This window comes from Apis cerana, linkage group LG12 (genome assembly GCF_029169275.1).
Source record: "Apis cerana isolate GH-2021 linkage group LG12, AcerK_1.0, whole genome shotgun sequence".
Classification (NCBI taxonomy): domain Eukaryota; kingdom Metazoa; phylum Arthropoda; class Insecta; order Hymenoptera; family Apidae; genus Apis; species Apis cerana.
Genome location: NC_083863.1, coordinates 1,411,913 through 1,427,212, shown reverse-complemented (window position 1 = coordinate 1,427,212; position 15,300 = coordinate 1,411,913). Strand labels below are relative to the sequence as shown.

The window sequence follows — 15,300 nt, the reverse complement described above, 5'->3', positions numbered from 1 at the left end:
ATATTCACTTTTTAAATGAAATAATATAAATATTAATATATAATTTATAATATTTTTATAATTATTGATGTACCAACCGAATTTTCGATCTTCTATCTCTTCCTTTAGTTTCCTCAACTCGTGTATAAGATCAGTGAGCAGACTTCCACGCGACTTTGGCACGCTTTTAGTGTCCCCGTTGATCTTTGCTCGTATAGTAGTTTGCATATTCCTCTCGTGTTCCGAGATCGGTGCCTGGCCGATCTTGTGAACGATGAAAGGTAGCATTTGAATATACAATGCGGTACGATGAGTAACTACGAATTCTATAAAATTCCATAGATACATGGAAGCTTCGTTTCGCTTGTTCAGTAAACGCATCGTGCGTAAGATTTTTGGCCATTCGGTCTTCAATTCAGTTTCGAAGCATATCGTCATTATCTTCAATGCTGTGAAAAATTATGTAAAGAAACAATTAATATTATATTACGGTGAAAATATAAAAAAGCAATATAATTTGAAATATGTATTATATATTTATGTATTATATATAGGAAAACTTGAAATATTTCTGTAAGCATAAATATTAAAGTATAATAAATATAACTAATTCTATTCTTTATTTCTTATTTTATAGATCTGAGGTTCTTAAGTAATGATATATTTAAGTATTGTATATAATTTCGTCTAAAATTCAATGTAATTTTTAATACATATGCAATTCTAATTAAAAATATAAAATATTTATTTTTTATAAATTTTTTTTTACAAAAATTGAAATAGATTGATGTTATTATTTTATGTTTTATGCAATAATTATATATGTAATAGTAACTTCAATATATTATATTGTAACTCAATGTTAAAATTAATAATTGGTTAATTCTAATTATTATTTTTTTATATCACAATGAAATTATACTCATTTGAATATTTTTATGAATATTTTTGTGAATTTGAAATACTAATAAATATTTGTAAATAAATATTTGTTTCTATTCTATCTAAATAAAGATTCGTGAATTTTTTTCGATATAATTATTAAAAATAATAGTTATAATAGTTATAAAAATGAATTGCTCACCTAAAAAGGCAACTTGATACAAGGTCAACGATGTTTTCGTTAAAGTCTTTGAATCTCTTGCTACAAATGTTAAACTACCCGCTCTCATATCTGTCGTTGTCTTTAAATTCTGTGCAGTTGTTGGTATCGTTTTCGTAGTTGGTGGCCACAAAGTATTTAATACTGCAGTTAGTGCAAAATTTATGTCGGACTGTCTCAACTTCGGTACATCTAAAAAAAAATAATGTTGAATTGATTATTATATTTTTATAATTTAAAACATAACATTATTTTTCACATATTGTAAAAAAAAACAAGATTTTTGGAATTTATACAATTTTTCTTTTTAAAGATTTTATTTTTATCGATTGTGGATTTAACGTTGAAAAAATATATTTAAAAAAAATGACAAAATTTCATATTTCATTTAACTTCTTTATGATGGTATTTATACATAAACGAATGTATTTTATTTTTTATATTAAAATGAAAACATAAAACTTATTCCAAAAGAATAGTAATGAAAAAAATTTTTAGAATAGTAATTATTGAAAATAAATTTTCTAATGTAAATTTTTGTATCCTGTATTTTCAAATAATTTGCCATTTAAAAAATTTTACAATAAAAAAATGGATAATAATTTCTTGGTATCAAATTAAAGAAATAAAACGAATTTAATATATTTATATCAATTACATAATTTAATTTTTGCTATTTGCTGTATTATTACTTTTATTACTATTATTATTTTTACTGTATATAATCATCAATAATATCATAGTGAACAAATTTTTTTTATAATTTTCTAAATAACAATCATTCGATTATCAAAGCTGCATATTGTCTATTTAATTTGTCACTATAAATTACATGTGATTCGATTTAATTTCAAAAATTCATAATAAGTTTATAATTTTTTGCAACAATCGTTAAATTTTTAAATTAATATTATTTAAATAATATTTATTTAAAGATTAATTTTAGATATAATTACAAAAATATCTCATGTAACTTTACCTTTTCTTCCAGTCCCCACACGTAAAAACAAAGGTATCAACAAATTAAGAAGCATATTTTCGATTCGAGTTTGACTGGTGAACATGACGTGCAAGTATCCTTCTCCAAGAGAAATGACATACAGCGCTATCAGTCGGAGCACGGTCGAGCAAAAATGCTGTGGAGGTATTTTGCTCATTAAGGCGGCCGAGGAAGCTGATGTCATATCCTCTGGTGGGGTATCTCCGATGATTAGTGACTATAGATAAATTAAAGCATCCAATTAATCAAAAGTTAAACGCCTAATTATTACTCCGCTACTATTATTAACTCTTTAATATCTAAGTTTGCGAGGCATGAATCGCTTAATTGTGTAAGTAGACCTTAATGAAGACGTTGTTTAATTCATTGTAAGTTAAAATTTATTTATTAATTGATGATTGAAATATTCGAAAGATTTAAAATTTGATTTGATATTTCACATTTTGGAATATTATGCCTAGATTATATACATTGTAATTATTCGTAAAATAATTTGTGCTTGAAATGTAGGAACTTATGCAGAATTTGACAATTTCAAATTTTCAACGTCATTGTTTTTAATTATTTAAGAGTTAAAAATTTTAAATTACATATATGTAATTATTTTTTTATCTCTATGAAAATCAATAATAATAAATTTTGTCAAAAATACTTTTAATAAATTACAAAAATAAAAAGTCCGAAATCGATCAATTTAACTTTATGGATAAAGTTTTAATAATAATATTAATATCATTATAATTTTAATATACGAATAATTTTTATAATTTCGTAATTAGAAAATTTCGAATAGAGCTATTTCTTTATATATGTATCTTTAGTTTAGATATAAAAAATTAATAATAATTTAAAATGTAGATATAAAGTAACATTAGAATTAAAAAGTAAGTGAAATAATATTAATATTAATACCTGGCACGTGGTTAACAGCGCTTTTAAATATTGAAAATTCGCGATGTAAGAATATTTGACCAACGTTTCGTAAACTCCCTTCAAGAGGTCGCTGGCGGCAGCCCAATCGGTATTTCTTCTGATAGAAGCTTTCTTATGTATTTTACTGAACGTTTTATCCAATCTTCGTAAAATATTCGTCAATGCTGGTTTCATATCGTCGCTTGACCAATGGGTCGAAGGTAAAATATCGTTCATGTATCTTCTTAAACCACGACAACCCATCGTGCTTGCATCATATGGAGATATTTTCAAAAGACTGTGTGCAATGTCCGCTAATCGCTGTTAACGAACCATGACATTGTAGTTCCATTAAGTTCCGTAAAGTTCCTTACTTTACATTATAGCAACAATGTGTTTCATTTTTCACGTGATGTATACTCTAATAAATACTTAAAAAAAATCTTAGAATATTTAAAATACATGGAACTTTTCAAGAAAATTCCATTTTTAAAATTGAAAATTTATCCATAATAGTTTAAAAAAAAAATTTTTTTTAAATTATATTTTTTATGTATTTTGATCAACAAAATTCTCAAAATTATTAAAGCAACAGTTGAAGTAATCTTTTCAGATCAAGATTCTCTCAAATTTTTTTATGAAAAATTCTTTTTTATAAATCAATTATAATAGAATTTTTTTATAATGTTTTCGCAAGAAAGATATAATACACTAGAAAAATATATTATTTAACAATTAATTAATTAATTTAGAATTAGATATAATATATATATCTCAAGACAAAATTCTCAAAAGTATTTTTCACAATTTTTTTGATATTGAAAATGGTCACTCAATATCGAAAACTATTTAATTTCAATTCTGAATAATTTTTTATTTTCACATATATTCGAAAATAATTAAAAATAAATTCAAAATTTTTCAAATTAATTTAATCAATAAATTTATAAATTTTCATAACACTCAAAGGAAAATACTTACTATGTGACACTTGGAATCCAGCAATTCGATCGTCTTCCCATCTTGAGACTTTTTATTCAATTCCACCAAACGTGTCGAACATCGAGCAACGAAATCCCCTACCATGTTCAATAAAGTGTCACGCGGTCGACGAAACTCATTTTTATGACAACTTTCGGCATCGTCGTTGTCCCGATCGTAGAACGTTCGAACCCTGGAATGTTCTATGTACTTGGAAGTATGGGTTTCATCCTCGAAGTCGAAGCCAGGGGAATACGGTCCCTTGCCATAATTTCGTTGACTAGAACCTTTGTGCTCCGGACTCGACTTTTGCGGCCCGTTGTAATTTCTAATAGAAGATATTGAAACAGAGATAAAATGGAGAAATTTTCTTAATTATTTAATTACTTTCAAAGAAGATTTATCACGAATATTGAAAAAGATAAGATTCTGAATGGCTTTCAAAATATTGAAATTTGAAATTAAATTTTTGAAATTTATCTCTATTATAAATGGATATTAAATGAATGTAGAACTTACTTCGTTAACGCCTCAGAATTATTCACTAAAGTTTTCACTGCCACTGCCAATTGATGTATTATTTCCTTCTCGGTTTTCCCTTCCTTATTGTAAGTAGGGGATTGTATTTGTTGAACGTAACAAGGCAGTATCGCTTCCAGAATAATCTGTTGAATTAAGTAAAATGAAGTAAAAATTAGAAATCATTTAATCATTCAATTTCTAGTAATGAAATTCAATCGATATGCAGATATACAAAAAAAAAAAAAAAATAGTGATTGATTTGAATTCAATAATTTATGGATAGAAATTTTGAAAAATCGATTTTGATAATAAAATTGCACTCCAAATATATGAAAATAAATATTTCGATGAGAGAAAAAGAAATATTTTTTTAATTCAATTCTAAGTGAAAAGGATATTTATTGACACAAGGGTTAAATTTAATTATTTGACGTGATCTTACCAACATTTGTTGACCTCTGACAGAATCAGGCGCGTAAGCTATCACCATTACGCACAGAGATATGCAATCTAACACGGTAACCATTTCGTTCTCGTCGTGATAACAAAAATCAATGGCTTTCAAAGGCTTTTCCTCTTTCACCAATTCATCTATGTTCAAAGGATCAGGCGATGGAGTTTCCAGGCTCAACAGTAAATTAAATAAGCACGTAGAGGGAACCTTAAAATAATTTAATTATTTTCAAATAAATTCTCTTATGTATCATTGAAAACTTTTTAAGTTTACAAGAAATACGAATGAATTATTAATTTATTTTAAAATTACAAAAAAAAAGATTTTCCAATTTAAATGAGTCTAATGTTTAATGCTATTACCTATATTCCATTGATATATTCAAAAATGAATAGATAAAGAAAATACCTTGTGCGCCTCTCCATGGATGCTGGTCTCATCCGTGTCCAATATGGTGGAAACGCTGCCAAACATTTGAAGTATAAACGGTTTTCTGTTCATGAGATAGAACTGTTTAACAGCGTATTCGACGGTAGTTGTGACCAATTTGTTGGTCTGATGGGTGGAATATAATTGCAGCAACGTTGGCATAATTAGCAAATAGCCGTTCGTTGAGAATATGTTCTTGAAATTGTGGGCAGCGTTTATGTACGTGGCGATCACGTAGCGCAAAATGCAGGAATCCTCGCTGTGAAGAATCACTGCGCCGTTTAAAACGTTTAGAAACAGGTGAATGTCCCCTGAATAGGCGAAATTCCCCGCCATCGCTTCGAACATCCTCGCAATCAGCTTCACCCACATAAACTTGTGCATTACGTCCAGGCCAAGAAGCTCCTAGGCAAACGAGATGACGAGATCTCATGGCCTGCATTTGCATTTAAACGTCGTTATCTATCATTTCATTTGTCCAATGATATATATACGAGTTAAACGACATCTTCATAAATCTGATAATACAATTATAATACAAGTTCCATCGTGTAATTTTCGTGCCTTAAATATTTTGTTTTGCGACAGGATAGCATGCTAGAAGGTCAATATATATATATATCGCTTTATTTTAACTCGATCCTCGATTCCAATCGAATGATATTTTCTTCTTTATTCATATATATATATATTTATGCAAATTATAAATTAGAATTATTATGTGTGTAACAATCGTTGATAAATTTCGATTTAACTCACCCTACCAATTTCGCCACCTTTGTACAAATCCAAATCTGCTTCCAGAGCTCTTCTTGGGAAAGAAGGTAGCTTCATCAATTCCTCGTGAAGAAAAACTACTCTTTGCACCACCATATCGACGTTTTTCAATATAGCCCACGTTAACAAAACCTTGCCAATTTCCACAAACTTGTGGACCAATTCTTGACGTTGCAAAGCGTTGAACGCGTCCTCCGGTTTCATGTGGACCAGTTCGATCTCCGAAAATTGGGATCTACCCTTAAAGAAGTAGTAATCTCGAACGTACGACGAAGAATTTCGAATTTGATCTGTAAATATAAATTATAACGATGGAATGTTTTCAATGATAAATTTATCCTCTTTTTCTCACAAATAGTATTTGTGAATTGATATATAAATGTAATTAAAATTAAAATTGGGAGATCCAGGGGAGAAAAGTAAAGTGCGTGTGTCAGTGTGATGTCTAGAGGAGCTTATGAATGTAAAATTTCATTCAATTTACTTTTTTCTCCAACTTATGTTGTACACAATGACTTTCAATTTCAAATTTTAGATTTTAGTAATTTTTAAACTATAGACATCATAATTAAATTATAACAATTTCAGATCTTAGATTTATATTCTAATAATTAGATCAGGCTGTAGAATTTTTTCTATTACAAATAGAATATTATTTAACAATTCGATTAATAATAAAAAATAGTGAGATTTAGAAAAAAAGAAGAGTGCAACTGCACAATTTCTTCACAATTTTTGTCTATCTATAACAGAACAAAAGAAAATAAAACAAAATATTACGTTCCAATTATAAGAATTATATACAATACTAAAATTTATACATGTTAAATTCTTTCATGAGAAATGAAATATAAATTATAGTTTTTCATAAATTTTTCAAAAATTAAAAATAGTTGTAAAATATATATGCAGTAATTAGAAGATGTGATTAGTACAAACGTGTTTTGTAGTCAACAAGGAAGTACTCTTTCTGTTTCGATTCCTCGATGCCAAAAAAGTCCAACGATTCTCGAAGTATCTGGCAAAACTGCGTGTCTTCCTGGACCGGAAACTGGGAAGGAATCCCCCCCGCATCCGGATCTTGAGGACCGTGGACTACGATCCTCTTTGCAGATGGAACGTTCGCGGTTAACAAAATGGAGGCATCACACTGTTCCTTTCGTAATATTTGTTTCAAATCTTTGAACATGATTCCGTGCACACTGTGCACAACCTGTAAACAACAATTTATACGAATATTTTAATTTTATTATTAATTATTCCATTAATTATTATATTGATTTAAATTTTTATATCGATTTGCAATTTTCATACGAATTATTTAAAGAAAAGTGACTTGTTCCGTTAATATTAAGAATAATGTAATAAACGAATAAACAGTTATGAATAATATTATAAAATGGAGTATTCATTCCTTTTTTTGAACGAATATGTATTTTTAAATTACTCATTTCTTTTAGATTTGATTATTTTTTCTTTTTTAAAGTGACAAATTTTGGCTGAATATTTCAATATAGTTAATTTATCACTATGAATTTTTAGATTATTAATTAACAACAAAGATAAAATAAGAGAAATCAAATCTAAAAATTATATTCGTGCAAAATCCATTTTAATATATTCTGCATAAGAGACATTTAATAAACAAATAATCACTTTTCTCTATTATTATACTATGAAAATTTAATTTCAGTTAAACGATCAAAAGAAATATTATATTTCTAATTTAAACTCGATTCAAATTTAATCACCATCCACAATATAGAGAGCGCAGTTCCAATCAACTTCTGTCCTTCCTCGTGCGGAGAACGAGCATAAAACATTACGTATCCGATGATATAATTGTACAGTGCAAAAGCGGCTTGCTGAGGCAATTTCGGCACGAATCGAATTAGATGCCTCAAAATTTTGAACATCAATTCTTGCTTCTCTCTTGTGAGACGTTCCAACACGTAACGCAGGAACAATGCACTGTCCTCCACCAAACAATTCCAGATCACCTGATGGTAAAAAAAAAGAGACACACTCGCGTTATGTATATATTTTTTTTTTCTAAAAATAATTTCTCTTATATATACTGTTTCTCTCGAAATTAATTTTGCAATTCTGAATATCGTTTACTTGATATGCAACTTCGTAGACAGCGCTTCCATCGTCTGAGACAGCAGCATCGTCAAGTAGATGAATTATTTGTACAATGGCGGAGCATAAGGAAGAAGGGAATAACGAAGGCGCGGATTGGCTATGATGAGACGTGTTTCTTGGGATAGTCTCGCCACCATCTTCGTCTCCAACATTTCCTTTAAGTAGAAAAAAAAAAGATATCGTTTAACATTTAATATATATTTTAACATATATTTTTATAGAAATTATTAAGTATTTTTGGGTAATTCGCATTTTATTATATTCTAACATTCATATATTCTCTATTTTTCTATTCCAGAATCAATCTCACTTAGATGGACAAAATTATCTTATTTCTTTACTCTTATTTTATTGTTTTTATAGTTATAAAATTTAAGTAAGATCTGAGTAGAAATTTATATTATTTATATTAAGAATAGATTCATAAGAGACTCTTGACTATTTTGAAAGATAGGAAAATAAAAAAAAAGAGATATATTTTCACATAAATAAATGAACATATTAAATAATCTGTAAATAATTAATTTTTAAATTTGAAACTAAATTTGAAAAAATTTTCAAGCAATATTTTCCTTTCTAAAAATTTTCGTTAATTAAGAAAAAACATTAGCCAATATTACATACGAATGGATATTTTATCAATAAAAAATTATAATATTGAACACACTTTACTCGACGTATGTTGCTTGTCCATGCTCGTAGCCTTCACTACTCGATTGATTGGCCAACAAAAGAAAAACGTCACTCGAAATTACTTGAGAAATCTTCGGTTTTGAGACACCTTATATATATTGCATCACACTGTATATATACATGTAAATAAATAATAATGTAAACAATATTTTTCCATGATTTAAATTTTACATTTTAAAACGAAACGATACGTTCAATCGATAGATTTCCTCATAATAATATCTCGTTATTCCATTGTTTTCGACTCGAAAAATAAAATGCATACGTTTTCATACAAAATACATAATACATACCTTCATCGTGATCATCTCCAACAGGGCTCGGCTCGTATGCTGCCTGTACGGTAATCGGTATGGTAGTGATCAAAAAGTTTTCCCTTTCTTCACGTTTCTTGTCGTCTTGTGCCTGCAAAGCCTTTTTTATGAGTTCAGTTTGTTGCTTCTTACGAGTTTTCGTTGCCGTCACCAGGGACCTCTAAGTAATAGTTGTAGTAAATTTCTACTTAATATCTACTAGAAAAAATGTTTTCTAATAATTCTAACGTATCTTTTTTTTTTTTATTTTATTTTTATTTTCTCTCTAAAACTTTCAACGCTTATCTCGAGCTTACATGATGCTCCTGGTTAATGGTCACCTCCTCCACCTTCGTTTTCACCTGTGGCATCCAAGGTGGATCCACAACAGGCAACGACTCGATGCCGATTTTCGGCGAAGGCAACGTGAACTCTATACCCGGTGGAGGTACTTTGAACGTCAGGTGGGCGCTCTCTTCCATTCGTGGCCAAACTTGGTATCTCAGCTTCCACAACACTTGGAACCTCAGTATGGCGTTTATGCGCACGCTGGTGCTGTTGTGCCGGAGGCCGTGGTGCATCAGCTCGCTGGCCTGATTCGGGGCGCGTACCGCCGCCACTATGAAAAGGGACGCAGCGGAAGCGGCAACCTCCTGGTTCGCCTCGAGCAGGAGCTCCCAAGCGACCGGCAGAACGTCCACGAACAACTCCTCCGTCATCACAACCGCCCCCTTTACCAGCGTGGCGAGCGGCGCGTGAAACACGTCCTTCACTTGGGTCCTCAGGTACCTCAGGATAGCCGAATTCTCTTTGTCCGCCTCCCCTATACTCGACTTCTTCGACGACTCCTTCCCCTTTTCCGAATCTTGATCGGCCAGGTCTTTGGACGAGTCTCGCTGGGCGAGCCTGCCCGACTGGGAACCATCCATGTTCTTCTCAACCCTGTTAAAGAAGAGGAACGAAACGCAGGATGCCACTTTTCATCGGATAAATTTCTTTTTCTTTTTCCTCGCGAGCAGTTATCAGTTTGATTAGTTACATTTCGATGTAAATTACATGGATATTTAAAAAATCAGCAATATCGATAAAACAGAGCCATTCGTTTCAGATCTTAGAAATGTTGATACTAATTATATGAATTAGATGTTGATACTAATTATATTTTATCTCAAATAGAGCGAGAGAACAGTCTGTTTTCACGAATTAATTAAGTGTGGGAAAATAAAAGTTACTTGTACTTCTTCCCCACGCTGTCCTTCCTCCTCACAGGGGACACTTGGGTGCTGGCCTGCTCCGACACTTTTCGGCTCCGCTTCTCCTTTTTACTCGCCTCCTTCTTATCCGTGTCCAAGTCGAATATCCCTGTGCCGTTCAATATACCGAACTCCTCCCCGTAGATTTTCCTTATGGACTTGATCAATCTGCTGCACGCGCGCATCTGCCGCCTGTGGCAATACGGGTGGCAGAAATTCTGATGGGAGCAGTAAAAGTTGAACGAGTTGGCGAACTGGGCCAACACTCTCATCCATGGGAAATTTTTATTCGTCTCGTCGGTTTCGTTACTGTCGCTCGGGCTCTCGGGTGGTTGGTCGTCGATCAGAATTCCAGGAGACTCCTCCCCGCTTATCTCGCCCCCGAAACCGGGCTCTGACGTGTCGCTTCTGTCCGACAACGAGCTCACTTTCCTCTTTGACTGTATCGAATCCGCTCGTTTCACCGTATCTGCAGCGTTCGATTTTTTTAATTTTTTGTTATTAATTCTTTACGTCCTTTCATCTTTTATTCGTTTTATTTGCACGCAACTTTCGTTTATAAATAGGTAAAGCGTCGATTGGATGCGGTGATTCGATAAGGAGAATGTTGCTAGGAGAATGTTTATAAGAAACGTTTATTTAATTATATAGGCTGATTTTCGTAATCTCATGATTTACCAAAAAATAGGAGAAAAATAACTTAAAATTTTTGGAGATTTAGTTTGGAGAAAAGTATTTATTTTTCACTTCAACTTTGAAATATTATTACTTAATATTTTCAAATTCTGTAATCTTGAGTACACTGAAGGGAAAGACGTAATTTTATCTTAAATAATAATTTCTAAAAATTTTTCGATAATTCTTGTAAATTGCTATATCTTTGTTTGTTATTATAAACGAAAATGTACGTAAGAAATGTGGATAAAAAATTGATAATATTGAATGAATAAACACCAAATTAAACAATTTTCCCAAGATCATTGAGACGATAATAATAAGTTCTTAAAGTACTCGAGAGATTCATAATATCGATCGAGACTCGCTTATTACAAGTTAGAGTTAATATTTGCATTAGAAGAAGCAAGTATATCAAATTAACATGTCACATTCGACGTGAAATGAAAGAAAGAAATTTACCGACCGTTGGTATTAATTTCACCACGATAGTCAATCGAGCCAAGATTTAAACCAATTGTTCCAAAAAGAAAACATTCCAACTTTTTATCTACATCTCACATTTGCATATGATTTTTCTTCTTGTCTATTTACATATATTCGTGAAATCCTTTCGTACGTAAAAGTTAAAAAATTAACATGTACGAGAATATCGATTTATTCGTTTAATTGTAAGTAACTTAATCTTGCAATAGAGAATTGCTTGTAACTCGACGAATAAGCCTGAATCGACGATTTCTCGAGTGCACAATGCAATTTTTCGTAGTGATCAATCCCATAAGGAAGAATTTCACGAATATTAATCAAGATTCGTATTGAAATAACATATTTATATACTCACAAGCCTCGCACTCGGTGTCTTTCCCTTCTTTAGTACCGCGTCGAAGTTTCAAACTCCTTTTCTTAAACGAACCAGTCGCGTTCTCAGCGGTACCACGACGAAGAAGTAGTGGCCGACTTTGCGGTGGTTGCACGCGTTTCGCCTTCTCTTTTTCGGCACTTTGAAAATCTTCCCCTTGAATTGTAACAGTTGATTTACTACTACCTTCTGACTCATTGTCAGGCTCATAAAGGACAAAACTGATCTTGCGTTCCGCTAAAAATGTGATTCAGCCTAATTAAATTAAGGGAATCAAACGTGTAACCAAACGTTTTCCTCGATTATCAAATGTTAAAACGATATTTCTCTTCGTATTATAAAGTCGTATTTATCTCTTATATACATATACATACACATACGTATATACATATATATATATGTATATAAAATGATATTTTCCATTTCGATTTTCTTGACTACTTACGAGCCACTTCCCGATCACCTACGATCGATTGAAGGCTCTGGGCCGACGTTTGTGAATGGCCCATCGACGATAGCGCCATGCTCCATCTTCGATTCGCTTCCCTGCTATACATTCTTTCCCACGGTAGTGGACGTTCCTTCGTAAGCAGTTTATTAAATTTCGGCAACGTTTGATAAGTTTCTCTTAGGAATGCTGTCACCTCCAGAAGTAATATACACGCGGTAAGGCGTAACGCGATTGGACATTGAGATCCGTAACCGTTTATGCTAGCTAGAAAAAATAAGGATATTTTACCAACTTTTATCGTTTTCAATTTGATAATTTTTCTCCGTATCATTTAAAAGTATTTTAATAATTTCAATCTTTCGTTCGTCTGACTAATTAATTAATTTCGTTGAATAATTTTGTATTTGTAATGCAGTTTACACTTGCTCTTTCTGATAACAAAAATAATCGATTATTCAGGTGACAAATATTTTTGAACAATCACCTTCGTCAAGAAAATCTTCCTCCTCGTCCTCTGTGATTAAATCTCTCTGTTTATTTTCATCAGATACCATTGCTATCACTTGATCAAAGTTTTGCTTGTCCTCCAACAATAATTCTTCCAATCTTGTTCCAATTGCCTATACAAATACAATTATTACTTCAACTAATTTACAGAGCTTCAAACGATCTACTTTCTTATCTTAAACTAGATCAAAGCTTTTTTGTGTTGAATATTTTATAATTATAATATTATTTACTTTGTACCATTCATCATGTACTATATTTCGTGATAATTATACCTCTGCCCATTGGTAAAACAATTTTCCAGCTGTACGTTGGAGCACGTGGATTCGCGACACAGGTGTACTCCGATTGTTAATTGGGACCGAGGGCCGAAACATAGGCAAGTTCATTTTCATCCAAGTGGGCCATTGCCCCTTGTTACACATGTGAACAAAATGGGCGCATTCCAATAGAAGAGAAGCTCGCGCCACCACTGGTGCGTAAGGCTACAAACAGAATATATATATCTTTTTTAATATATATTATTATATATTTATGTCAAAAATCTTAGAATCACTCGCAATTTCTCAATATTTTTCCAATATGTTTCTTGGTAAAATTTAAATATCTAGCATCATCTATATTTGGGTGTAAGTAATACAAAAATAGTTTATTAAAAAAATTATTTAGAATGTAAAATTAATATATTTGACCTCAAGGAAGAATATAGTCTATAAATGCTGCTGCCATTGATATTAATAGAAATTAGAATTCCAATTCCTCAAATTCTATTTTTTGGTTTATGCATATAGAATTATAGAATTCAAGATTTATGGAATATTTTATATTTATTAAAAAGATTAACATTCTATACAAAACTGAAGTTGGTCAGAACAATTTGGACAAAAGTAGTTGTCTGCTATATGATTCACTGAGACATAACTCTTTCATTTTTCTTTTCGACATTGGAACGAATTAAGGCAGAAAATTTAACAATTATACTCGATTCGAAATATTCAAAAGATTCGAACTGTTCGTGTAGAATGGCGAGATGACAAGCGAAGATCTCACAAATTTAGTGATGAAACCAAATTATTTTTGCGACTCGCATTAATAAAATATCGGTGGGATTATCTAGCAGACTACACTTGGCAATCAATGTATTAGAATTTATCTAAAACACTTATACAAATCACCAATTATCGATAATAAAGAATGGTAAAGAATGGTACTTTGACAATTAAATGAGTATTAAATTTTACCAAAAACAGGAAAAAACGATGGTTGATTGGTCGTGAGTTAATGTAAGATCGATAATTTGAGAGTTTTGAGAAATTTTTTCAGAAATCTTCGATCGAGATAAATGTGTTTGAGAAATAAAATATTTTTTACAAGATCTAAAATCGCTGCCATTAGATAGTGATCAGGAACCGAACCCGGTTGGCATGTCTCCAGTAAGAACGAGAATCTTAGCATTCCATCGTAGACGGCATTGCGAGGCACCAGCCTTCTCTCTTTCAACACCACGAATTCTGATTCCCTGGAAGCTTCGCCGAATTCCATCGAATTCCTTCTGCTGAAATCTGTTACCAATTCCAATACTCTTTCAAATTTCTCTGTTGAAAAAAAAAAAGGATAGTACGTAACTTGTCGATCGACTTACAACTTCCTGGCGCATCCTCTAAACTCTCCTTCTTCTTACTCTTCCCGAAACCGATCTTGTTCAACTGATCCTCCATTCGACGTTTCGCTTTTTGGAAAGTTAGGCCGACTCTGAAGAAGTCGTAAGTAATCGTATTTAAAAGAAAAAATGTCGATTGTTGAAACTTTTAACATTTCGATTGGTTCGACAAATTTTGCTAAAATATTTTTTTTGTTTATCAATCAAATGCCAATTTTCTTTTGTACAAGTAAATGAAATTTAGAATTAATTTTCAGCATTTGTGAATATTTCATTGAAATTTGACGCTTCATGCTTTAAAAAAAAAGGAAAAAAACTCAGAGATCTTGGCTGTTAGAATCACTCTAGAAATGGATTCTTTGATTATGGATTCTTCTCTCCGTGAAGAAAAACTCACCCACGTCCGGACCTAGACGCACTACGATGATGGCCGTAATGAAAACTGGATTGTCTAACGAAACTGCCATCTGTTGGCGATTCGCTGCTTTCGTGACTATCTGTAGAATCAGTTCTACCATATTCCTTTCGAAACCAATTGACTAAAATTAATCAATAAAATTATGAACAAATACGTTTCTTTCCCTTTCCATACATTCGTCGTTATTTTC

The 15,300-nt window shown here is 31.5% G+C and overlaps 1 protein-coding gene across 15 annotated transcripts in view; it reads right to left on the bottom strand.

Annotated features, from left to right (window-relative positions):
* The window catches only part of LOC108003694 (protein unc-80 homolog), a 49,825-nt gene that overhangs the window by 11,217 nt on the left and 23,308 nt on the right, over nt 1-15,300 (bottom strand). For 12 of the 15 annotated variants that reach the window (XM_062083255.1, XM_062083254.1, XM_062083249.1 and 9 more), the window contains 22 exons: nt 15,090-15,231; nt 14,675-14,784; nt 14,404-14,594; nt 13,308-13,517; nt 13,010-13,145; nt 12,520-12,789; nt 12,057-12,311; nt 10,520-11,009; nt 9,605-10,229; nt 9,288-9,468; nt 8,278-8,456; nt 7,908-8,156; nt 7,096-7,369; nt 6,139-6,446; nt 5,359-5,784; nt 4,939-5,157; nt 4,494-4,639; nt 3,975-4,302; nt 2,994-3,314; nt 2,061-2,298; nt 1,064-1,273; nt 78-428 (listed from right to left, as the gene is read on the bottom strand). In XM_062083255.1, coding sequence (XP_061939239.1) covers nt 78-428; nt 1,064-1,273; nt 2,061-2,298; nt 2,994-3,314; nt 3,975-4,302; nt 4,494-4,639; nt 4,939-5,157; nt 5,359-5,784; nt 6,139-6,446; nt 7,096-7,369; nt 7,908-8,156; nt 8,278-8,456; nt 9,288-9,468; nt 9,605-10,229; nt 10,520-11,009; nt 12,057-12,311; nt 12,520-12,789; nt 13,010-13,145; nt 13,308-13,517; nt 14,404-14,594; nt 14,675-14,784; nt 15,090-15,231 — 5,859 coding nt within the window. The remainder of the gene's footprint in view (nt 1-77; nt 429-1,063; nt 1,274-2,060; nt 2,299-2,993; nt 3,315-3,974; nt 4,303-4,493; nt 4,640-4,938; nt 5,158-5,358; nt 5,785-6,138; nt 6,447-7,095; nt 7,370-7,907; nt 8,157-8,277; nt 8,457-9,287; nt 9,469-9,604; nt 10,230-10,519; nt 11,010-12,056; nt 12,312-12,519; nt 12,790-13,009; nt 13,146-13,307; nt 13,518-14,403; nt 14,595-14,674; nt 14,785-15,089; nt 15,232-15,300) is intronic. The other 3 variants (XM_062083247.1, XM_062083248.1, XM_062083250.1) reach the window with 3 other exon arrangements.